Source organism: Caloenas nicobarica, chromosome 27, assembly GCF_036013445.1.
Source record: "Caloenas nicobarica isolate bCalNic1 chromosome 27, bCalNic1.hap1, whole genome shotgun sequence".
Classification (NCBI taxonomy): domain Eukaryota; kingdom Metazoa; phylum Chordata; class Aves; order Columbiformes; family Columbidae; genus Caloenas; species Caloenas nicobarica.
This window is the reverse complement of record NC_088271.1, coordinates 5,073,856-5,098,823: the sequence shown is the minus strand read 5'-3', so window position 1 is coordinate 5,098,823 and position 24,968 is coordinate 5,073,856. Positions and strand designations below refer to the sequence as shown.

The 24,968-nt window shown below is 50.8% G+C and overlaps 2 protein-coding genes across 3 annotated transcripts in view; both read left to right on the top strand.

The window, feature by feature from the left end:
• The first annotated feature begins 117 nt into the window (after positions 1-117).
• Positions 118-9,358, top strand: LOC135999245 (butyrophilin subfamily 1 member A1-like). 2 transcript variants are annotated; one of them, XM_065652814.1, is made up of 11 exons: positions 118-274; positions 940-1,044; positions 2,320-2,667; positions 3,630-3,911; positions 4,360-4,464; positions 5,024-5,044; positions 5,653-5,673; positions 6,292-6,312; positions 6,814-6,834; positions 7,326-7,358; positions 8,471-9,358. In XM_065652814.1, exons 2-11 carry the CDS (start codon positions 957-959, stop codon positions 8,986-8,988), a joined length of 1,458 nt encoding a protein of 485 aa, XP_065508886.1. In that variant the 5' UTR covers positions 118-274; positions 940-956; the 3' UTR covers positions 8,989-9,358. The 2 variants fall into 2 exon arrangements, with proteins under 2 accessions (XP_065508886.1, XP_065508887.1); XM_065652815.1 differs by having other exon boundaries at positions 913-1,044.
• Positions 9,359-11,846: 2,488 nt separating this feature from the next.
• The window catches only part of LOC135998986 (uncharacterized), a 28,222-nt gene continuing 15,100 nt past the window's right edge, over positions 11,847-24,968 (top strand). Inside the window, exons 1-12 of the mRNA XM_065652335.1 lie at positions 11,847-12,015; positions 12,680-12,784; positions 14,040-14,387; positions 15,166-15,447; positions 15,889-15,993; positions 16,561-16,581; positions 17,191-17,211; positions 18,144-18,164; positions 18,661-18,681; positions 19,095-19,127; positions 19,983-20,488; positions 22,587-22,671. Of these exons, the coding sequence (XP_065508407.1) occupies positions 12,697-12,784; positions 14,040-14,387; positions 15,166-15,447; positions 15,889-15,993; positions 16,561-16,581; positions 17,191-17,211; positions 18,144-18,164; positions 18,661-18,681; positions 19,095-19,127; positions 19,983-20,488; positions 22,587-22,671 (1,531 nt within the window). The 5' untranslated portion in view covers positions 11,847-12,015; positions 12,680-12,696. The remainder of the gene's footprint in view (positions 12,016-12,679; positions 12,785-14,039; positions 14,388-15,165; positions 15,448-15,888; positions 15,994-16,560; positions 16,582-17,190; positions 17,212-18,143; positions 18,165-18,660; positions 18,682-19,094; positions 19,128-19,982; positions 20,489-22,586; positions 22,672-24,968) is intronic.

Sequence of the window (24,968 nt, the reverse complement as noted above, 5' to 3'; positions counted from 1 at the left end):
TGTGATATGATAAGCAGCTGCACTAGCTGCCTGTGAGCGTTGCCAGAAGAGCATTTCCAGAGCAAAAGCATTGCCAAAAAGCTCCAGATCACCCAGTGACTTTCATTTCTGAGCAGAGGCAGCTCAGAAGAAAACAAGTGATAGCCTGGGATGCAGAGTGACATTTTCGTTTGGTTTTCGGACAGCGGAATGCGCAGCTCAGACGGGGTGAACCCCGGACACTCCAGTGACTGCCGAGGAGCTCCTGCCCCGTGAGAGATCTCGGTTCCTCCAGGTACGTGGCACCTCTTGCAAAGCTGCAGATTGAAATCGCTTTCTGCCATCTGCCAACATTGGTTGTGGTTTTCACTATTTGTTAACAAAGCTGGGACTAAGTCAGTGAGTGATAAGAGAGTTCGGGGGTTCAGAGCAGGGCCAGGTCCCATCCTGGCTGGGTGTTGAATTAATGTTCTGGTTATTTTGCTTTCCCTGGTCTGAGACATCATTGCGGTGGCAGGGGATGTGCGACTGAGTCCTGAATTTGTCCCAGATAAGATTGTGTGGCAACAGCTCAGCGCATTGGGTCTGGGTTTCTCCTTCTCATGCTGCACCTTTCCATTTCTTTCTCAAGGCTGGATAAGAAAAGCAAGTGCTCCGTATTAAAACAACTGCCACTTTGTCAGGGAATTAGAGGAGATGTTGCAGCTTGTCCTTTGTTTCCCCATGGGAAATTCCTGCAAATTTTTATACCAGTCAGATACTTTTTGTGTAAACCACCAAGCAAAGTCAGGCTGATGGTGGAAAATTGGATTCAACCTTTGGCATCTAAGGCTCTTCCCTAGCCATTATAAAAAGGGGCTGCAAGCAGTAAGAAAGCCCCTTAAAAGTGAGTTCTGCCTTTTATTCTATTCCCTTGTTTCTCCTCTCTTTCAGCCCTTCCCTCTCTTTCCGTGTCTCCAGGTTGTGCTCCAGGGAAGATGATGCTCTCCAGTTTCCTCCGGTGCTTGGCTCTGCCGGCTTTTATCACTTATGGTTTAGTTTTCCAAGTTCACGAGCTGCACTCAGGTAGGCATCCCTCTGGTTTTTGCTGATCCCTGGGGCGTTGCTTCCAGCCTCAGTATCTTCCCGGCTCCCGATGCAGCTTCTCCCCATGAAGGGCTGAGCACAGTGCAGGCTCAGGGTCTTGGCCATGAATTTTGTCCATGTCTGAGAGCACCAGCATCGCCCTGGATCCTCACTGAGCTCTGGGGGACATCAGATGGTGCCAATGAGTTGATTGTAATTGGTTGCCATTTCCCTCCCTGCTCTCCCTGTTGCCAGCATGGTCCCAGTGTGTCAAAGGATGCAGCACAAGAGTTGTCTTTCCTTTTTTTTTCTTCAACCAGAAACCACATTTTCTGTGAGTTGAGCGGCCAGCTTATAAATAAGACATTTCTTTTTAAATTTCCAATGATGTTTAGAGCACATAAGACATTTTTATTTTCTGTTGTAATAGGTGCAAATAGCTGAGGATATTTGAGGGTTTTTTTGTACCAAAGTTGTCTGCTTTCTCCAACCACTCACCCAAAACCACAGAATCAGAGAATGTCAGGGATTGGAAGGGACCTCAAAAGCTCATCCAGTCCAAACCCACTGCTGGAGCAGGAACACCCAGATGAGGTTACACAGGAAGGTGTCCAGGCGGGTTGGAATGTCTGCAGAGAAGGAGACTCCACAACCTCCCTGGGCAGCCTGGGCCAGGCTCTGGCATCCTCACCAAGAAGAAGTTTCTTCATCACACTAAAGTGGGAACTCCTATGTTCTAGTTTGCACACATTGCTCCTTATTTTTTCATTGGTTGTCACCGAGAAGAGCCTGGCTCCATCCTCCTGACGCTCACCCTTTCCCTATTTATGAACATTAATGAGGTCACCCCTCAGTCTCCTCTTCTCCAAGCTAAAGAGCCCCAGCTCCTCAGCCTTTCCTCGTAAGGCAGATGCTCCTCTCCCTTCAGCATCTTCATGGCTCTGTACTGGACACCTTCAAGTCACTTCTTTCATTCTTTCTTCTGCTTTTTCCCCACCCTGAGCACCACAGGCAGCACTTGACCCTTAAGAACAAACTGTCTTTTGGAGATTCGAAGAACTTTGGTGGTAGCGCAGGTCAGGGAAGCATGTGCTGCACAGCCGGGGTCCCTCTCCCAGTCCCCTAAATGGCTCATCCCCCAGCACAGTGACGCTCCAACACGATGACACAGCACATGGCACACGAACCATCTGGAGCAGCAGCCACTGGTTTTCCAAGCTCAGTCGCCACAGCAAACTCACGGTTATTTCTTCTTCCTTTGGGGTTTTCTCCCAGCTCCGCTCAAAGTGATGGGACCCCCTGGCCCCGTCACCGTGGCCATGGGCGAGGACGCGGTGCTGCCCTGCCGCTTCTCCCCCGTGCAGAGCACGCAAGACATGGAGGTGACCTGGTTTCGGGAGCAGCTCTCGCCCTTTGTGCATCGCTACAAGGTGGGCCAGGACCAGAACGGGAATCAGATGCTGCAATATCAAGGGCGCACGGAGCTGTGGAAGGACGGACTCGCCGAGGGCAGCGTGAACTTGAGAATTTTCGACGTCCAACTGTCTGACAGAGGGAATTACACCTGCTTTGTTCTCAATGGCTCGGAGTATGACGAGGCTGTGGTGGAGCTGAAGGTGACAGGTCTGTAGTCCGTGTCCCTGGTGCCTCTGATTTACTTGCTCGTAGTCAGCCTTCTTCTTCCCTGTCCTCCCCAGCAGCAATTTCAGGTGGGTGCTTAGGAAATAGATTTTTATTAAGTCACATGGTTGAAAATACCAAGAATGTCTCATAGAAGTAAAATTGCTTACCAAGAAACCATAAACAGCTCGTGAGATGCACAACCCACTTCAGAGGTGTTCTTAATATTATTTTCTTCATATAAGTGGATGTAAGAAACAATTTGGCATTGAGTAATGTAGTCAGAAAGTCTTGGTTTGTGATATTATAATTTAAAACCCAGGCCTGTTGAGTTCAAGTTATGTGAAAAATACTGCAATAATCATCAAATCATGGAATCAGAGAATCATAGAATCATAGAATCATATGATTTCTAAGTGACCATCAGGATCATTGGGCGCAACCATAATGTAACTCTAGCACTAAACCATGTCCCTAATCATACAATCTTTGAACAGTTTGGGTTGGAAGGGCCCTTCTCAGCTCCCCCAGTGCCCCCCCCGCCATGAGCAGGGACATCTGCACCAGCTCAGGTTGCTCAGAGCCCCATCCAGCCTGGCCCGGGATGTCCTATTGAAACAGGCCCTGCTCAAAAGTCTGTCCCCATCTTTCTTGTCATCCCCTTTTAAGCATGGAAAGGCCGCAATAAGGTCTCCCTGGAGCTTCTCTTCTCCAGCTCAACACCCCAACTCTCCGAGCCTGTCCTCCCAGCAGAGCTGTTCCAGCCTCGGGTCATTTCTGGGGCTCCTCTGGCCCCTCTCCAGCAGGTCCATGCCCTGTTGAAATGAAATGTCCTGACCCCAGCTGACACTTGTCTTAAACCAAACCCCGGGATTGTCTGTGTCCAAGTCCATCCCTTGTCAGGCAGAGGGGCAGCCAGGCCACCCCGTTCCCGCAGGATCACTGGGGTGTCTGTGTCCCCGCAGCCAGCGGCTCTGCCCCGCTCGTCGCGCTGGAGCGGTACCAGGACGGGGGGATCCGGGTGTCCTGCCGCTCGGCCGGCTGGTACCCGCGGCCCCAGGTGCTGTGGCGAGATCCCCACGGGCAGCATCTCCCATCCCTCTCGGAAAGTGTCACCCAGGACCAGAGCAGCCTCTTTGCGGTGGAAAGCAGCATCATCCTCACCAGGGGCACGAAGCAGAACTTCTCCTGCTGGGTCCAACACATCCTGGATGGTCAAGAACACGGATCAGCGTTTTACATCTCAGGTGAGGGGGAGGCGGGGGTATTGCCCCATTATCGCTGCCCATGGAATTGTACTTGAGGTGTGACATTCGCAGAAAATCTTGGGCGCATTTGTCAGGCTGCGTGTTTGCTGCATCCAGTGTTTTCTGCATCCTGCAGCTTGCTTTTTCTCAAAGGAGAAGAAAGCACGGTTTTACTAGAAATAATTCGGCTAGAAATCCATTTTTGCTTTAAAAAATCCCCCACAGTGTACGCAGACAAAAAATCATCAATCACAGACAAGTGCAAAATTGTCCAAATAGAAGGGTTTTTTAAATTTCATATTTTGTCACTTTGTGGAGTACAGTCAGGAGGCGATTTTCACCCTTGATGCGATTCAGACCTGGAATGTGCTTGTAAAACACACAAATATTCTATTTCCCCTTGCTGCTTGTGGAGTGACCCAACCCCTTTGGGGATTTTATTTTTCAGATCCCTTCTTCCATAATGCACATCCTTGGATAATCGCCCTGGGCATGGTCCTGGTTGTTGTGGTCGCTGTCCTTATTATCGCTGTTTATCTATTTAGAATTAAAGGTACTGTCCTGGTGTGGTGTTTTGGGGCGGGAGATTGGTCCTGTTTGGCCACGTCTGGTTTTGGTGGACAGGTGAGTTTGGAAAATGCCAAGATAGTCCTGGAGTCTTGTCTCGGTGTCTGGGACACACGTGTGGTGCCAGGGAGCTTAAAGATCCAGGGATTTACTTTCTGGCAAGAAAAGAAAGGTTGTTCTTCCAACAAAAAGTAACACAGAAGGATGTGGATATTCAAGCAGCATGAGCGAAAATCTGCCCCCACCAAGGATGGATTCTGCCCACAGAAATGGAGCAATGATTTGGCAGACCCTGCAAAAAATCCCAAAACCTTGCACTTTTGGGGGTCTGACAGGGCTCCTCCCTTTCCGAAAGACAAATAATACAGAGGAATAAAGGACACTGAAATCCTCTGTTTCTTAGCAGAGGAAGCTGCGTAGGTGGGTCATGAGGCACCGCAGCATTGCAAGACCCCCGGTGGCTGTAACTCCTGCTGTGACTTGACCAGTGCTCTTTGGAAGGGATGATGTTCTCAATTATTTACATTTCTTTCTTTCCTTCATAGGAAAGCATGAGGAACAAATAGGTAAGGTTTACTTTTTATTTCCTAGAAACTGGAGAATTCCTTCAAATGGGAGAATTCATGGAGATATGCGGGAGGGAAATGGTTTGGCTAGCAGCTATAGAAAATTGTGAAATCAGTTTAGGAAATGGTGTTGTAATTGTAAGGAAAATCATTGCCACACCCAAGAAAGCACAAACAGATGTTGTACCAACAGTGAATTTTGCTTTTCAAAGGGCTCTCAAGGGTCTTCCAAAGCTGGTAGAAGCTTTGGGGTAGCACATTTCATTTTGCAAGGGCCTCAGCTGTGTCTCAGCACCAAGGAAACCCAGGGGCAGGATGGTTCTGTATCACTGAAGGGGAAGTTTAACCCCGTGCTCCTCCCTGGTCCATGCAAACCTGCCCCTTCACCGCTGCCCTGGAGCTGCAGCCCTGGCTGGACTCTGCCCGAGGCGGCTCTGGGGAGGGTGGCCAAGAGCTCCAAAAGTCTTGAGCAGAAAGATCTTGGGGAGCTCCTGGGCTGCAGCTTTTCCATCATGAGCGATTTCAGCCTCCTCCCCACCCCAAGAAGTGTATCGGTGAAAAAGGAATGGGCTTTGGTGGTGATGCTCTGTTCTGGTTTTGTTTTTCAGCGATGCGAGAGGCAGCACTGCGTAAGTCCCGCTCCCTGTCTTCCCGGTGAAATCCTCTGTGAAAACTTTCAGACTTTGTTCTTCATCCTCTCATTCTGTCTAAATGTTCTTCTTTCACTAGATACTTTACTTCCCCCTCCCTGACACCCTAATCATGTGAAAATTTACTCTGAAAAGTCATTAGGATGTTTTCTCTGAGTGGCTGTCAATGCTTTTTAACATGCTCATTTATTTTAAGAAGTGAAATAGTATGGAAAACATATTGAGTTTTTTAATTTAGGGAGAGATTACAGAAACCTAGGCTGTTGAGAATTCTCTTCTAAAAACTTAGATTGTTTGCTTACCAAGAAATTTAAAAAAAAAAAAATGAAGAGCACATATTTGTTTGGTTACAGCTCATAGAATTGCCAAGAAAGCTCTTTGGCTATGAAAAGTGAGCTCTTGCTAAATTGCTACCAATACAGGTTGATGGGGAACATCAATACAGGCCTGGTCACCCAGGAATCAGGAGCATCCTTGCAACCAGAGTGTCAATCAGCACATCTGCCCCCTTTCTCACAGCCTCTGCTCACGTGTGTGGTGGGATCCTGGGGAAGGGGCTGTGTCAAATAGTAACTTGTGTTTCTCTTTGTTGCTCAGGGGTCCGTGATGCAGAAATCGGTGAGTTTCCTATTCCTTACAAAGGATTTTTCACAGAGTCTGTACAGGGGGGTGGGTTTCTGTTTTTCCTTTTCACTGTTAAAGTGCAAAGTCAACCAAAAAGTGGTTGGCAGGAAAAGGAGAAAAAAAAAAGAGAGAGTGAATTTGACAATTCAAGGTGATTGAGGATGGTGTGTGGGATTAGGGATGTGTGATCACCACGGTGGCAAGGGCAGGGCGAGTGCCCTGTGCACCCTCACTGCTGGCACCAGGATTTGGTGGAAATGCTGAGTAACAGGTCCCCTTGTAGGTGAGGGACCTCCCAGAGACCTTTTCCTGCCCCAGATCTGAGCAGCTCAACCTGCACCAGCACCTGCTGAGCTCCAGGCTGGTGGTGGGAGAGGGTTTTGCATTGCCAAGCGTTGGCAGAACCCCCTCCTGCCCGTGCAGGCAGTTACAGGTGAGGTTATATCCCAATCAATATTCCTCAACCCACTTGTGCTGATTTATCTTCTTTTTCAGAGAAGCAAGCTGAAGAACTTGGTGAGTACCATTCTCCTTCCTACACGGGACACGTTTGCATTGGGCCATTTTCTCACCTGGGTTTTGCATCTATGTCCTGGTTTAGGTTTTCCTTTTGGGGAAGGAACAGGTAGCAAATAGCAAAGTCATTTCAGAAACAGTACTTTCCTCTGTTCTCTATGTGTTTTTAAGATATTGCCTGTGATCCTTCCATACTAAGGAGAAAATTCTTTTACTTTTCAAAGGAACTACAAACAGACCGTAAATATATGTCTGAGTCATGACAGGCAGAATGATTATATTTGTAAGAAATGGAGGGAGTCCTCTCATGTAGCTATGCACTGAAGTTTTGAAGCTACATGCTGTGAGATGACTTCCAAAACAGCAACAGTTCTGAAAATTGACAACTGCACTAGTCTATCATTATTTTGAGCTAAGCCAGTACAAGTGGGTTCAAATTACCTCTCAACTGTGATTTTATTTTTCTTTTTTTTCTTTTTTTTTTTTTAAAGCATGGAGAAGATATGCAGTGCCTATAGAAGAAGGTAATTAAAGTTTGGTCTTTTGGGGTGCTGAGTGATCTTCCCTGCTTTAATCTCCCTTCCTGGTAGTTCCTCTGCTGCAGCGATGCTGGTGGGACCAGGGATGCTTCTGCCAGGCCTCACTGTCCAGGAGGGCGTGTAACACTCAGACCTCTTGTTTGTTTGGTGCACGTCCCAGTTTCAGGCCCATCTGGAGAGTCCTGGTCCTCAGTGCGCAGTGCTGGCCACGCTTTAGACATGGGGGCTTCTTCAGTCTGGAGTTCTGCGTGTCACCTCTTCCCTTTTTGCTCAATGTCAACTCTCTGCTTCATTTCCTGTTGGAAAAGGATCTGTGGGTGTTGATCAACATCTGGCTGAATATGAAGCAGCAGTGTGCCCAGGTGGCCAAAAAGGCCACCAGCACTAGTGTGGCCAGCAGGACGAGGGCAGTGATCGTTTTGCTGTACTCGATGCTGGCGATGCCAAACATTGAATCCTGTGTTCAGTTTTGGGCCCCTCACTGTAGGAAAGACCTTGAGGTACTAGAGAGAGTGCAGAGGAGGGTGACAAGGCTGGTGAACGGGCTGGAGCACAAGTGTGATGGGAGCAGCTGAGGGAGCTGGGGGTTCAACTGGAGAACAGGAGCTGAGGGGAGACCTTCTGATCTCTGAGCTGCCTGAAAGGAGCTTGGAGCCAGGGGGGGTCGGGCTCTGCTCCCCAGGAACAAGCGCCAGGACCAGAGGAAACGGCCTCAGGTTGCACCAGGGGAGACTGAGGTTGGATCTTGGGAACAATTTCTTCCTGGAAAGGGTTGTCGGGCATTGGAACAGTCTGCCCAGGGCAGTGCTGGAGTCACCATCCCTGGAGGTCTATAAAACACATTTAGATGAGGTTCTTAGGGACACGGTTTAGTGCTAGAGTTGGGTTGTGGTTGGACTTAATGATCATGAGGGTCTCTTCCAACCGGAATGACTCTATGGTTTTCTGCTCCTTGCACTAACATTGTCACCTTGTGCAGCTTCCCATGCCACAGTCTGCCAGCTATCACTCGCACTTTCTCTTCCATGTGCAACCCCTCCAAAACTCTTTCCTGGGGTGAGCTCTGCCCTGATGTGTTGACTCCATCTCTCCTGCAGTGAAGGTGGTTCTGGATTCAGACACAGCCCACTGTGGCCTTGTCCTGTCTGATGACTGCAAAAGTGTGAGAAGAGGAGAGAAGCCGCAGGACATCCCTGACATCCCTGAGAGATTTGACTTATGCCGCTGTGTGTTGGGTCGTGAAGGCTTCACCTCAGGGAGATGTTACTGGGAGGTGGAGGTGGAGGACAGAGGAGGATGGACTGTGGGGGTGTGTAGAGAAGATGTGAAAAGGAAGGGCGAGATTGTGTTTAAACCAGAGGAGGGTTTCTGGGCCGTGGGGCCGGGGATAGGGCACTTCCAAACTCTCACGTCCCCTGATAGCACTTTCCTTTCTGAAATACAAGCTTCCAAGCGGATCCGGGTCTCTCTGGATTATGAAGAGGGGCGGGTGTCATTTTTCAGTGTTGATGAGAACATTCCCATCTTCACATTTCAACTGACATCATTTGAGGGGAAAACAGTCTACCCTTGGTTCTGGGTGGGTTGTGGGACACGGCTCAAAGTGTGGCCTTGATGAAGGGGAGGGAGCAAGAGAAGGTTTTCTAGGGGACCTTGGCAGTTCAGACTCAACGTGGGATTTCTGTTGGAAGGAACTGGTGGAGGTTTCTGTTGCAGCCCCTTCCCCAGCATGGCTACCCTCAAAGTGGCCTGACGTGTCTTTGAACCTCGCTCAGCTGAATTGTGTAGGATGTCCAAGGGTGGAGATCTCGTTACCTCCCTGGACTCTCTGTCTGGTGCTGCACCTCTCTCAGGGGGAAGAATTAGCCCTTTGCATTTGAACAGAGTTTCCGCAGCTGCAATTCATGACCGTCACCTTTCATCCCCGCTCTCTACCAGTTGAACAACACTCTCCCTGAAGACACTCCCGCAGCAGGGATCGCTTTCTAAATGTACAGAATAAAGTGACTTCAGTGGGATTTGTCTGTGTGTCAGCACCAAATGTCTGTGTCCAAGGTGTTGCCTCCACCTCCTTTTAGCCTGTGAGGAGTGCCAGGGAATTTTGAGAAAATGGTTAGCCACATGCTACAGGAGATAATGAAGGCACATATGTCAGTGGGTCGGTCCATGGCTGTGTGTGTCTCCTGCAGAAGCGCAGGTGACGAGCTCACCTGTGACCTGGAGACAGCTAACAGTGGGAAGTGGATCCCCCCTTACAACTCTGAGTAGCCTGGAGCAGACTCAGAATGTCCTATGTGGGCTGAAATGAAGCTGGAGAACCCCAAATTTCTCATGGAGAAAGGCATCTCGTCAGCATCGGGGTGGCCCCTGCTTCCAGGGCACTGAAGAGACGCTTGTTAGACATTCGTCTCTTTAAAGAAGGTGTGTGGGAAGGTGAAGATACAGACTGTGCTTTCTGCACTGGAGAAGGCGCACTGTGCTCCTCAGGCCAGGGGCCACGTGGTTGCATGTTTCCATGACCCTTGGACACCATCACCTCATGATCCTCTTCCTCTTTTGGAGACAAGATAGATGAGAACAGACAGGGGCTGTTGTAACAGGACAAGGGGTGATGCTTTTAAACTAAAGGAGGGAGATTCAGGCTGAACATGAGGAAGAAATTGTTGCCCCTGAGGGCGGTGAGAGCCTGGCCCAGGTTGGCCAGAGAGGTGGTGGCTGAACCATCCCTGGAGACATCCCAGGCCAGGCTGGACGGGGCTCTGAGCAACCTGAGCTGGTGCAGATGTCCCTGCTCATGGCAGGGGTGGCACTGGGGGAGCTGGGAAGGTCCCTTCAACACAAGCTATTCACAAGAAATTCTATGATTTCCTCTCTCCTGCCCAGAGGTGGGAAACCCCCTCGTCCTGGACTGCCCCAACCTCAGTGCTGCCCTGATCCTGCCCCTGCGCCTCATCCAGGAGCTGCCATGCCATCCCTGGCCAAGGAGACCCTGGTGTCCTGGAGGAGGATCCACCTGAGTGGGTGGGCGCACGTCTGCTCTGCAGACACTTGGACCTGAGCTTGCGTGGCTCTAGTGCTGCATGATTAAAACAGGCACATCTGGGCACAAACAAGTGCAGACCGCAATGGATGTTGCCCCAAGACCTGTGACCCCAAATTCCTGTTTGTTTCTGTGGACAGTGGTTGGAACAAAGGATGTGTTTTTGGTGTTGGTGGTGGGTCTACAGATAAGCACAAGGAGTTCAGCTGGGGGGGTCACAGCCACCAAGTCTCAACCCCATCGCAAGCCCAGGCTGGGACAAGCCCCAGGTGTTGGGACCTTAAATAGCTGTTCTACAGCAGAAGCAGGATGCATATGCCTCCTCAACAGAGGACAGTTCCACCACCTCTTCCCTTCTGAAAACACCTCTTCCACTCATCTCCCCCACCTCATTGGCCAGGGTCTCCCTCTCTTCTCTCTCCATTCTGGATACCACTGTGTTTGCTGAAAATCCACAGGAGGGGAGGCGGGATTCCCTGCTGAAAGTGGAAATTGCAAGACTCAGAGGCTGCCTGAAGATGATAAAAAAGCAGAAGGAATGATGGCAGAGTCACAGTGTTCAGGCACTTTTCAGACAGCCAGCACTCACCTGTGGGCTGACTGCAGGAAAGGAGGTTTTGGATGGTCTGGAGGTCTCCAGTCTGCTCTCCACTGCCCTCAGCTCATCAGCTCCTGGCTGGACTGAGCTTGCAGAGCATTTCCAGCTTGTTTGAGGGAGCAGATCAAAGCCCAGAGGGGCTGGATGGTCTGGAGAGCACAGCTGGAGTCCAGCACCTTCTCCTCTCTGGGACACCACACCATGGGAGCTTCCACCTCCCCTCCTCCTGGCGACTCCCTTCCACACCCTGAAGCTGTCGCGGGTGTGTGACCTCATCTGACACTTGAGTTTGGGAGCTCCCTCCCAACATTCCTGCAGTGCCCCCATCCTGTTTGCATCAGGGGATCTGCCACATCTCCCCGCTTTGTCCAGCTGCGGGTGGGTGATAAGAGCCTGCGGCTCTGCAGTGTGCACAGAGCCCTCCTGGGCCAGCAGCACCATGTGCACCTCCAGCCCGGTGGGATGTCACCTGGGGACTCCAGCCCCAGAGCACTGGCCATGCTCTGGGTGTCCAGGCTGCATACGGTAATGAGGGAAGATGTCTGGCTCCTTTAGCTGCTGCTTCCCCAGATTTGTCAGGCTGCCCGTGGATTTCAGGGTGGTGTTTGCAGGGCATGTGTTGCCTCGATTGCTTAACGGTTGAATGGGGGACAGCAGGTGCTGGGCTTTGCACCCCCTCCCCAGTCCGCTGTCCATCGCTCCCCAGGCTGGGGCAGCAGCAGGATGAGGCTGTGATGTGATAAGCAGCTGCACCGGCTGCCTGTGGGCGTTGCCAGAAGAGTATTTCCAGAGCAAAAGCATTGCCAAAAAACTGCAGATCACCCAGTGACTTTCATTTCTGAGCAGAGGCAGCTCAGAAGAAAACAAGTGATAGCCTGGGATGCAGAGTGACATTTTCGTTTGGTTTTCGGACAGCGGAATGCGCAGCTCAGACAGGGTGAACCCCGGACACTCCAGTGACTGCCGAGGAGCTCCTGCCCCGTGAGAGATCTCGGTTCCTCCAGGTACGTGGCACCTCTTGCAAAGCTGCAGGTTGAAATCGCTTTCTGCTGTCTGCCAAACTTCGTCATGGTTTTCACCACTTTATAACAAAGCTGGGACTAAGTCAGTGGGTGATAAGAGGGTTCAGAGCAGGGCCAGGTCCTCTCCTGGCTGGGTGTTGAATTAATGTTCTGGTTATTTTGCTTTCCCTGGTCTGAGACATCATTGCGGTGGCAGGGGATGTGCGACCGAGTCCTGAATTTGTCCCAGATAAGATTGTGTGGCAACAGCTCCATGCGCATTGGGTCTGGGTTTCTCCTTCTCATGCTGCACCTTTCCATTTCTTTCTCAAGGCTGGATAAGAAAAGCAAGTGCTCCGTATTAAAACAACTGCCACTTTGTCAGGGAATTAGAGGAGATGTTGCAGCTTGTCCTTTGTTTCCTCATGGGAAATTCCTGCAAATTTTTATACCAGTCAGATACTTTTTGTGTAAACCACCGAGCAAAGTCAGGCTGATGGTGGAAAATTGGATTCAACCTTTCTCTGAGCATCTGAGGCTCTTCCCTAGCCATTATAAAAAGGGGCTGCAAGCAGTAAGAAAGCCCCTTAAAAGTGAGTTCTGCCTTTTATTCTATTCCCTTGTTTCTCCTCCCTTTCAGCCCTTCCCTCTGTTTCCGTGTCTCCAGGTTGTGCTCCAGGGAAGATGATGCTCTCCAGTTTCCTCCGGTGCTTGGCTCTGCCGGCTTTTATTGCTTATGGTTTAGTTTTCCAAGTTCACGAGCTGCACTCAGGTAGGCATCCCTCTGGTTTTTGCTGATCCCTGGGGCGTTGCTTCCAGCCTCAGTATCTTCCCGGCTCCCGATGCAGCTTCTCCCCACGAAGGGCTGAGCACAGTGCAGGCTCAGGGCCTTGGCCATGAATCTTGCCCATGTCTGAGAGCACCAGCATCGCCCTGGATCCTCACTGAGCTCTGGGGGACATTAGATGGTGCCAATGAGTTGACTGTAATTTGCTGCCATTTCCCTCCCCACTCTCCCTGTTTCCAGCATGTGTGTCATTTCCCAGTGTGTCAAAAGTTGCAGCACAAGAGTTGTTTTTGCTTTTGTTTTTCTGTGAGTTGAGTGGCCAGCTTATTAATAAGATATTTCTTTTTAAATTTCCAACGATGTTTAGAGCACATGAGACATTTTTATTTTCTGTTGTAATAGGTGCAAATAGCTGAGGATTTTTGAGGGTTTTTTTGTACCCCAGTTGTCTGTTTTTTCTCCAACCACTCACCCAAAACCACGGAATGTCAGGGACTGGAAGGGACCTTGAAAGCTCATCCAGTCCAAACCCACTGTTGGAGCAGGAACACCCGGATGAGGTTACACAGGAAGGTGTCCAGGCAGGTTGGAATGTCTGCAGAGAAGGAGACTCCACAACCTCCCTGGGCAGCCTGGGCCAGGCTCTGGCACCCTCACCGGGAAGAAGTTTCTCCTCATATTTAAATGGAACCTCCTGTGTTCCAGTTTGCTCCCATTGCCCCTTATTTTTTCATTGGTTGTCACCGAGAAGAGCCTGGCTCCATCCTCCTGACGCTCACCCTTTCCCTATTTGTGAACATTAATGAGGTCACCCCTCAGTCTCCTCTTCTCCAAGCTAAAGAGCCCCAGCTCCTCAGCCTTTCCTCGTAAGGCAGATGCTCCTCTCCCTTCAGCATCTTCATGGCTCTGTGCTGGACACCTTCAAGTCACTTCTTTCATTCTTTCTTCTGCTTTTTCCCCACCCTGAGCACCACAGGCAGCACTTGACCCTTAAGAACAAACTGTCTTTTGGAGATTCAAAGAACTTTGGTGGTAGCGCAGGTCAGGGAAGCATGTGCTGCACAGCCGGGGTCCCTCTCCCAGTCCCCTAAATGGCTCATCCCCCAGCACGGTGACGCTCCAACACAATGACACAGCACATGGCACACGAACCATCTGCAGCAGTAGTCGCTGGTTTTCCGAGCTCGGTCGCCACCGCAAACTCACAGTTATTTCTTCTTCCTTTGGGGTTTTCTCCCAGCTCCGCTCAAAGTGATGGGACCCCCCGGCCCCATCACCGTGGCCATGGGCGAGGACGCGGTGCTGCCCTGCCGCTTCTCCCCCGTGCAGAGCACGCAAGACATGGAGGTGACCTGGTTTCGGGAGCAGCTCTCGCCCTTTGTGCATCACTACAAGGGGGGCCAGGACCAGTACTGGGACCAGATGCTGCAATATGAAGGGCGCACGGAGCTGTGGAAGGACGGACTCGCCAAGGGCAGCGTGAACTTGAACATTTTTCGTGTCCAACTGTCTGACAGAGGGAATTACACTTGTCTTGTTCTCAATGGCTCGGAGTATGACGAGGCTGTGGTGGAGCTGAAGGTGACAGGTCTGTACTCCATGTCCCAGGTGCCTCTGATTTACTTTCTCGTAGTCAGCCTTCTTCTTCCCTGTCCCCCTCAGCAGCAATTTCAGGTGGGTGCTTTGGAAATAGGGTTTTGTTAAGTCCCACAGTTGAAAATATCATGAATGTTTCAGAAATGTACAATTGCCCACCAAGCAACCGCAAACAGCTCATGAGATATGCTACCCACTTCAGAGGTGTTCTTGAAATAGTTTTCTTCATATATCTGCACCAGCTCAGGTTGCTCAGAGCCCCGTCCAGCCTGGCCTGGGATGTCTCCAGGGATGGTTCATCCACCACCTCTCTGGCCAACCTGGGCCAGGCTCTCACCACCCTCAGGCACCAATTTCTTCCTCATGTCCAGCCTGAATCTCCCTCCTTTAGTTTAAAACCATCACCCCTTGTCCTATCGCAACAGGCCTTGCTCAAAAGTCCGTCCCCATCTTTCTTATTGGCCCATTTTGAGCACGTAAAGGCCACAATAAGGTCTCCCCGGAGCTTCTCTTCTCCAGCTCAACACCCCAACTCTCTCAGCCTGTCCTCCCAGCAGACCTGTTCCAGCCTCGGGTCATTTCTGGGGCTCCTCTGGCTGCTCTCCAGCAGGTCCATGCCCTGTTGAAATGAAATGTCCTGACCCCACCTGACACTTGTCTTAAACCAAACCGCAGGACTTGTCAGTGTCCAAGTCCATCCCTTGTCAGGCAGAGGGGCAGCCAGGCCACCCCGTTCCCGCAGGATCACTGGGGTGTCTGTGTCCCCGCAGCCAGCGGCTCTGCCCCACTTGTCGCACTGGAGCGGTACCAGGACGGGGGGATCCGGGTGTCCTGCCGCTCGGCCGGCTGGTACCCGCGGCCCCGGGTGCTGTGGCGAGATCCCCACGGGCATCATCTCCCATCCCTCTCGGAAAGCGTCACCGAGGACCAGAGCAGCCTCTTTGCGGTGGAAAGCAGCATCATCCTCACCAGGGGCACGAAGCAGAACTTCTCCTGCTGGGTCCGACATGTCCTGGACGGCCAAGAACGTGGATCAGCGTTTTACATCTCAGGTGAGGTGGAGACGGGGGTGTCACCCCATTATCGCTGCCCACGTGGTGGCGCTGGGGACACAACACTCACAGAAAATTTGTGGTGCATTTGTCAGGCTGCGTGTTCGGTGCATCCAGTGTTTTCTGCACCGTGCAGCTATCTTTTTCTCAACAGAAATGAAAGCATGATTTAACTAGAAATAATTTGGCTAGAAATTTTTGCTTTAAAATATCCCCCACAGTATATGCAGAGAAAACATCGTGTAGCATAGAAAAGTGCGAAATTGCCGAAACAGGTTTTTTTTTCTTTGATTTTTTGTCACTTTCTGGAGTACAGTCAGGATGTGACTTTCAACCGTGATGGGATTCAGACCTGCGATGAGCTTGTATAACACAGAAATAATCCATTTCCCATTGCTGCTTGCGGAGTGACCCAACCCCTTTGGGGGTTTTATTTTTCAGATCCCTTTTTCCATAATGCCCATCCTTGGATAACTGCCCTGGGCGTGTTCCTGGTTGTTCTGGTCGTTCTCCTTATTATCACTGTTTATCTATTTAGAATTAAAGGTACTGTCCTGGCGCGGTGTTTGGGGTGGGAGATTGGTCCTGTTTGGCCACGTCTGGTTTTGGTGGACAGGTGGGTTTGGGAAACTCCAGGATAGTCCTGGAGTTTTGTCTCGGTGTCTGGGACACACGTGTGGTGCCAGGGAGCTTAAAGATCCAGGGATTTACTTTCTGGCAAGAAAAGAAAGGTTGTTTTTCCAACAAAAAGGTAGCAAAGAAGGACATGGATATTAAAGCAGCGTGAGCCACACTTTCATATGGCCCTGAAAGGGTGGATTCTTCTCGCAGAAATGGAGTGATAACTTGCCTGGTCCTGCAAAAAAATCCCCAAAAACTTGCACTATTGAGGGCCTGGCATGTCTTCCTCCCTTTCTGAAAGACAAATAATACAGTGGAATAAAGGACACTGAAATCCTTTACTTCTTGCCAAACCGAGCTGAGCCGGTGGGTCGCACAGGCACCGCAGCACTGCCAGACCTCCGGTGGCTTTAACTCCTGCTGTGGTTTGACCAGGGCTCTTTGGAAGGGATGATGTTCTCAATTATTTACATTGTTTTCTTTCCTTCATAGGAAAGCGTGAGGAACAAATAGGTAAGGTTTACTTTTTATTTCCTAGAAACTGGAGAATTCCTTCAAATGGGAGAATTCATGGAGATATGTGGGAGGGAAATGGTTTGGCTAGCAGCTATAGAAAATTGTGAAATCAGTTTAGGAAATGGTGTTGTAATTGTAAGGAAAATCATTGCCACACCCAAGAAAGCACAAACAGATGTTGTACCAACAGTGAATTTTGCTTTTCAAAGGGCTCTCAAGGTTCTTCCCAAAGCTGGGAGAAGCTTTGGGGTAGCACATTTCATTTTGCAAGGGCCTCAGCTGTGTCTCAGCACCAAGGAAACCCAGGGGCAGGATGGTTCTGTAGCACTGAAGGGGAAGTTTAACCCCGTGCTCCTCCCTGGTCCATGCAAACCTGCCCCGTCACCGCTGCCCTGGAGCTGCAGCCCTGGCTGGACTCTGCCCGAGGCGGCTCTGGGGAGGGTGGCCAAGAGCTCCAAAAGTCTTGAGCAGAAAGATCTTGGGGAGCTCCTGGGCTGCAGCTTTTCCATCATGAGCGATTTCAGCCTCCTCCCCACCCCAACAAGTGTATCAGTGAAAAAGGAATGGGCTTTGGTGGTGATGCTCTGTTCTGGTTTTGTTTTTCAGCGATGCAAGAGGCAGCACTGCGTAAGTCCCGCTCCCTGTCTTCCCAGTGAAATCCTCTGTGAAAACTTTCAGACTTTGTTATTCATCCTCTCATTCTGTCTAAATGTTACTTTACTTCTCTCTCCCTGACACCCTGATCATGGGAAAATTTACTCTGAAAGTCATTGGAATTTTTTTCTCTGAGTTGTTGTGAATAGGTTTTAACATGCTCATAGTGAAAAAGTATGGAAAACATATTGAGTTTTTTATTTTAGGGAGAGATTATGGAAACGTAGGATGTTTTGAATTTTCTTCTAAAAGTATAGACTGTTTGCTTACCAAGAAATTAAGAAAACAAAGAAATAAAGACAGCATATTTGTTTGGTTGCAGCTCATAGAATTGCCAAGAAAACTTTCAGACTTTGTTATTCAACCTCTCATTCTGCCCAAATGTTATTCTTTTGGCAGACACTTTACTTCCCCCTCCCCTGACCCTCTAATCATGTGAAAATTTACCCTGAAAAGTCATTAGGGATTTTTCCCTGAGTGGCTGTCAATGCTTTTAACATTCACATCTTTTTAACTTAGTGAAATAGAACTGAAAACATGATTGGTTTTTAAGGATTTACAGAAACCTAGACTGATGAGAATTCTCTTTTAAAAACTTAGATTGTTTGCTTACCAAGAAATTTAAAAGAAAAAGAAGAGTGCATATTTGTTTGGTTGCAGCTCATAGAATTGCCAAGAAAGCTCTTTGGCTATTAAAAGTGAGCTCTTGCTAAATTGCTACCAATACAGGTTGATGGGGAACATCAATACAGGCCCAGCCCACTCAGGAATCAGGAGCATCCTTGCAACCAGAGTGTCAATCAGCACATCTGCCCCCTTTCTCACAGCCTCTGCTCACGTGTGTGGTGGGATCCTGGGGAAGGGGCTGTGTCAAATAGTAACTTGTGTTTCTCTTTGTTGCTCAGGGGTCCGTGATGCAGAAATCGGTGAGTTTCCTGTTCCTTACAAAGGATTTTTCACAGAGTCTGTATAGGGTGGTGGGTTTTTGTTTTTCCTTTTCACTGTTAAAGTGCAAAGTCAACCAAAAAGTGGTTGGTGGGAAAAGGAGAAAAAAAGGGAGTGAATTTGACAATTCAAGGTGATTGAGGGTGGTGTGTGGGGTTGGGGATGGGTGACTGCCACGGTGGCACGGGCAGGGCGAGTGCCCTGTGCACCCTCACTGCTGGCACCAGGATTTGGTGGAAATGCTGAGTAACAGGTCCCCTTGTAGGTGAGGGACCTCCCAGAGACCTTTTCCTGCCCCAGATCTGAGCAGCTCAACCTGCACCAGCACCTGCTGAGCTCCAGGCTGGTGGTGGGAGAGGGTTTTGCATTGCCAAGCGTTGGCAGAACCCCCTCCTGCCCGTGCAGGCAGTTACAGGTGAGGTTATATCCCAATCAATATTCCTCAACCCACTTGTGCTGATTTATCTTCTTTTTCAGAGAAGCAAGCTGAAGAACTTGGTGAGTACCATTCTCCTTCCTACATGGGACACGTTTGCATTGGGCCATTTTCTCTCCTGGGTTTTGCATCTATGTCCTGGTTTAGGTTTTCCTTTTGGGGAAGGAACAGGTAGCAAATACCAAAGTCATTTCAGAAACATTACTTTTCTCTGTTCTCTATGTGTTTTTAAGATATTGCCTGTGATCCTTCCATACTAAGAAGAAAATTCTTTTACTTTTCAAAGAAAGTACAAACAGACCATAAATAGTAAGGACAGCTTTGAAGCTGTGTGCTGTGACATGACTTTCAAAAATACATCGACAATTCCGAAAATGTGCAACTGCACTGGCATATCATTGTTTTGAGCAATCCAGTACAAGTGTGTTCAGATTACCTCTCAACTGTGGTTTTTTTTTTTCCTTTTTGTTTAAAGCATGGAGAAGATATGCAGTACCTATAGAAGAAGGTAAATAAAGTTTGGTCTTTTGGGGTGCTGAATCATCCTCCCTGCTTTAATCTCCCTTCCTGGTAGTTCCTCTGCCGCAGCGATGCTGGTGGGACCAGGGATGCTTCTGCCAGGCCTCGCTGTCCAGGAGGGCGTGTAACACTCAGACCTCTTGTTTGTTTGGTGCATGTCCCAGTTTCAGGCCCCTCTGGAGAGTCCTGGTCCTCAGTGCGCAGTGCTGGCCACGCTTTAGACATGGGGGCTTCTTCAGTCTGAGGAGCTGGGTCTCTTTAGCTTCGAGAAGAGACTGAGGTGTGACCTCATTCATGGTTATCAATATGTAAAGGGTGAGTGTCAGGAGGATGGAGCCAGGCTCTTCTCGGTGACTATCAGCGACAGGACAAGGAGCAATGGGTATAAACTGGAACACAGGAGGTTCCACTTAAATTTGAGAAGAAACTTCTTCCCAGTGAGGGTGCCAGAGCCTGGCCCAGGCTGCCCAGGGAGGTTGTGGAGTCTCCTTCTCTGCAGACATTCCAACCCGCCTGGACACCTTCCTGTGTAACCTCATCTGGGTGTTCCTGCTCCGGCGGGGGGGTTGGACTGGATGAGCTTCTGAGGTCCCTTCCAGTCCCTGACATTCTGTGATTCTGTGTGATTCAGTGTGGAGTTCTGCTTGTCTCCTCTTCCCGCTGTGCTCAATGTCATCTTTCCTCTTTTATTTCTGCTCCTTGCACTAACATTGTCACCTTGTGCAGCTTCCCATGCCACAGTCTGCCAGCTATCGTTCGCACTTTCTCTTCCATGTGCAACCCCTCCAAAGCTCTTTCCTGGGGTGAGCTCTGCCCTGATGTGTTGACTCCATCTCTCCTGCAGTGAAGGTGGTTCTGGATTCAGACACAGCCCACAGCGGCCTTGTCCTGTCTGATGACTGCAAAAGTGTGAGAAGAGAAGAGAAGCCACAGGACATCCCTGACATCCCCAAGAGATTTGACTTATGGCGCTGTGTGTTGGGTCGTGAAGGCTTCACCTCAGGGAGATGTTACTGGGAGGTGGAGGTGGAGGACAGAGGAGGATGGACTGTGGGGGTGTGTAGAGAAGATGTGAAAAGGAAGGGCGAGATTGTGTTTAAACCAGAGGAAGGTTTCTGGGCAGTGGGGCAGTGGGTAGGGTGCTTCCAAGCTCTCACGTCCCCTGATAGCACTTTCCTTTCTGAAATACAAGCTCCCAAGCGGATCCGGGTCTCTCTGGATTATGAAGAGGGGTGGGTGTCATTTTTCAGTGTTGATGGGAACATTCCCATCTTCACATTTCAACTGACATCATTTGAGGAGAAAACAGTCTACCCTTTCTTCTGGCTGGGGTCTGGGACACGGCTCAAAGTGTGGCCTTGATGAAGGGGAGGGAGCAAGAGAAGGTTTTCTAGGGGACCTTGGCAGTTCAGACTCACAGCAGGATTTAGGTTGGAAGGAGCTGGTGAAGGTTTCTGTTGCAGCCACCTCCTGCCTGCATGGCTACCCTCAAAGTGGCCTGAGGTGTCTTTGAACCTCGTTCAGCTGAATTGTGTAGGACGTCCAAGGGTGGAGATCTCGTTACCTCTCTGGACCTCTGGCTGGTGCTGCACCTCTCTCAAGGGGAAGAATTAGCCCTTTGCATTTGAACAGAGTTTCCGCAGTTGCAACTCATGACTGTCGCCTTTCATCCCCGCTCTCTACCAGTTGAACAACACTCTCCCTGAACACATTCCCGCAGCAGGGATCGCTTTCTAAATGTACAGAATAAAGTGACTTCAGTGGGATTTGTCTGTGTGTCAGCACCAAATGTCTGTGTCCAAGGTGTTGCCTCCACCTCCTTTTAGTCTGTGAGGAGTGTCATAAGAAAATGGTTCACTGCATTCTACAGGAGACAATGAAGGCACGTATGTCAGTGGGTCGGTCCATGGCTGTGCGTGTCCCCAGCACAAGTTCAGGTGAGGAGCTCACCTGTGATCTGGAGACACCTAACACTGGGAAGTGAATCCCCCCTTACAACTCTGAGTAGCCTGAAGCAGACTCAGAATGTCCTTTGTGGGTTGGAGAAACCCAAATTTCTCATGGAGAAAGGTGCACCGTGCTCCTCAGGCCAGGGGCCACATCGTTGCATGTTTCTATGACCGTCAGACACCATGATCCTCTTCCTATTTTGGATATAAGATGAGGGCAGGGCCTGTTGTGACAGGTCAAGGGGTGATAGCTTTAACAAAAGGAGGGGGATTCAGGCTGGACATGAGGAAGAAATTGGTGCCTGAGGGTGGTGAGAGCCTGGCCCAGGTTGGCCAGAGAGGTGGTGGATGAACCATCCCTGGAGACATCCCAGGCCAGGCTGGACGGGGCTCTGAGCAACCTGAGCTGGTGCAGATGTCCCTGCTCATGGCAGGGGGGGCACTGGGGGAGCTGGGAAGGTCCCTTCCAACCCAAACTGTTCTATGATTCTATGATTTCCTCTCCCCTGCCCAGAGGTGGGAAACCCCCTCGTCCTGGACTGCCCCAGCCTCAGTGCTGCCCTGATCCTGCCCCTGCTCCTCATCCAGGAGCTGCCATGCCATCCCTGGCCAAGGAGACCCCAGTGTCCTGGAGGAGGATCCACCTGAGTGGGTGGGTGCACGTCTGCTCTGCAGGCACCTGGACCTGAGCTTGGGTGGCTCTAGTGCTGCATGACTAAAACAGGCACATCTGGGCACAAACAAGTGTGGACTGCAATGGATGTTACCCCAACACCTGTGACCCCAAATTCCTGTTTCTCAACGGCAGTGGGAGCCAAGGATGGATCATTGGTGTTGGTGGTAAATCTACAGAAGTACAAGGAGTTCAGCTGGGGGGGTCACAGCCACCAAGTCTCAACCCCATCGCAAGCCCAGGCTGGGACAAGCCCCAGGTGTTGGGACCTTAAATAACTGTTCTACAGCAGAAGCAGGATGCTTATGGCTCCTCAACAGAGGACAGTTCCACCACCTCTTCCCTTCTGAAAACTCACCTCTTCCACTCATCTCCCCCACCTCATTGGCCAGGGTCTCCCTCTCTTCTCTCTCCATCCTCTGTGTTAGCTGAGAATCCACAGGAGGGGAGGCGGGATTCCCTGCTGAAAGTGGAAATTGCAAGACTCAGAGGCTGCCTGAAGATGATTAAAAAGCAGAAGGAATGATGAAAGAGTCACAGTGTTCAGGCACTTTTCAGACAGCCAGCACTCACCTGCGGGCTGACTGCAGGAAAGGAGGTTTTGGATGGTCTGGAGACCAGTCCCAGCACCTTCTCCTCTCTGGGATACCACACCATGGGAGCTTCTGCCTCCCCTCGTCCTGGCGACTCCCTCCCACACCCTGAAGCTGTCGCGGGTGTGTGACCTCATCTGACACTTGAGTTTGGGAGCTCCCTCCCAACGTTCCTGCAGTGCCCCCATCCTGTTTGCATCACAGGATCTGCCACACCTCCCCGCTTTGTCCAGCTGCAGATGGGTGATAAGAGCCTGCGGCACCGCTGCCTGCTCAGAGTCTTCCTGGGCCAGCAGCACCATGTGCACCTCCAGCCCGGTGGGATGTCACCTGGGGACTCCAGCCCCAGAGCACTGGCCATGCTCTGGGTGTCCAGGTTGCATACGGTGATGAGGGAAGATATCCGGCTCCTTTCAGCTGCTGCTTGCCCAGATTTGTCAGGCTGCCAGTGGGTTTCAGGCTGATGTTTGCAGGGCATGTGTTGCCTAAATCGCTTAACTGCTTAGTGGGGGAGAGCAGGTGCTGGGCTTTGCATCCCACCTCTCTCTTCTCCAGTTAGCTTCTCCTGTGCCCAGGGGTGATGACCTCACCTGTGATCATAGGGAGCTTGGCAGGTGGCACCCGCTCTGCTCTGTCACTTCACTCTGAAAGCCACTGCATGGAGCACAAAATGAATTGGAGTGCAAGGGAACCTGCTGTCAGGTGGTTCTGCTGCCTGACACTGGTGACAGGAGTCTGGGAGTGCAGGACTGGTTTAGTGCTAGAATTAGGTTATGGCTGGAATTGATCTTAAGCCTATCTTTCCAGCCAAAATGATTTTATGATTCTATGACAGGAGACAGACCGGCTCGGCAGGAACTGTTCAGTCAGGGACCACCGCATTTGGTGGCATCGCATGGCACGGTGGGGGCTGCTGAACATCCTGTTTGCAGGGTCAACCGGTGACAAAGTTAAACATGTACCCCCTTTTCCCCTAGTCACAGCGTGCAGCTGCACCCACATGTAGGAACCCCCCACCCACTGGCACCAGCAGCCGCATCCCCTGGTCCTGCGGGACTGGCAGAGGCGGGAGGTCACTAGTTCCAGCACACGTGGAACACTCTGGCTTCACATGCACATTTGCAGATGCCTCAAGCAGTGCCACGGCCCCTGTGTCCGCCTGGTACCCCTGCCCGGAACCCGGGCCCTCTGACCCCGGCATGGGTCCCCAACTCCCAGACGGTCCAGCCTGATGCTCGCTGCAAAAACAAAATGTTCACACCCCTATCCACAGGCACCCCACACCCATGGACACCCCAGACCCTCTCCTGCCTGGCCCTGAGGACTCCGACTCTCCAGCCAGCCAACTGCACTGAACAGCTCTGTTTCACCCATGACCAGGCCCTTTTATACCCCTTTTTACCCGTCCCCCACCTTGTCCTCCCTGATTCCCTACCCCTGCACATGCCTTTAGCTCTTCTCATACTTCCACTGACCCCCCAGTATACGGGACCCGCAGCTTTGCATCCTGATTATGGCAAAAGCCCGGCTGGCCCTCCCTGAAGTGCTGCCCACAGGTTTGTGAGAGCCCAGTGATTAGCATGAGTGATGAGGCTGGTTTATCATCCTTATCTCTGCTACTAGTTGTTGGCCAAATCTGTGTCTCTGAATGCTTCACTTATTGCCTCCCTCTTCCTTGTCGTCCCTTTTAGCAAGGTCCCTGGCCAGGTCCCTTTACCCCAGCAGATGCTCTCACCTCCTGCCTGCCCCACGCTCCCGGCTGGGGACAGGAGGGTGCTGCACCCCCAAGGGCTGAGAACCTGGGGGAGCTGCCTTGGTGACACATCCCAGGGCAGCAGCTTTCCCTCATCAAACCATCTGCCATGGCCTCGCCTCTTGGCCGGGGAGAGGGAATTGCTTTTAATTAAGCTGGACTTCGATCCCACACCCGCTCTGTCTCTGGGTGCAAATCTTGGTTCTGTCACCTCCCTCAGTCCTGAGTTACCTCCCTCAATTTCAGCTCTGTCACCTCCTTCCCACTGCTGAGCGTGGGCTTCTCCCAGGATTGTGCAAACTGCTGCTGACATTCATCCCCTCCCCAGTCCAATATCCATCCACTTCCCAGCCTGATATCCATCCCCTCCCCAGCCTGATATCCATCCCCTCCCCAGTCCAATATCCATCCCCTCCCTAGTCCAATATCCATCCCCTCCCCAGTCCAATATCCAACCCCTTCCCAGTCCTATATCCATCCTCTCCCCGGCCTGATATCCATCCCCTCACCAGTCCAATATCCATCCCCTCACCAGTCCAACATCCATCCCCTCCCCAGTCCAATATCCAACCCCTCCCCAGTCCAATATCCAGCCCCTCCCCAGCTCATGGAGCCACGGGAGGAGGCTGCCGTACCAGCCGCAGCTGCACCGGGTCCCTGTGGCAGGGACGTGCAGGTGGACGCTGCCAGAAGAGCTCTTCTAGAGCAAAAGCATTGCCAAAAACCCTTCACATCACTCAGCAACTTTCATTTTTGAGCGGAGGCAGCTCAGAAGGAAACGAGTGAGAGACTGGACATAGAGTGACATTTTTGTTTAGTTTTTAACAGGGAAATGCACAACTCAGACGGGGTGAAACCCGGA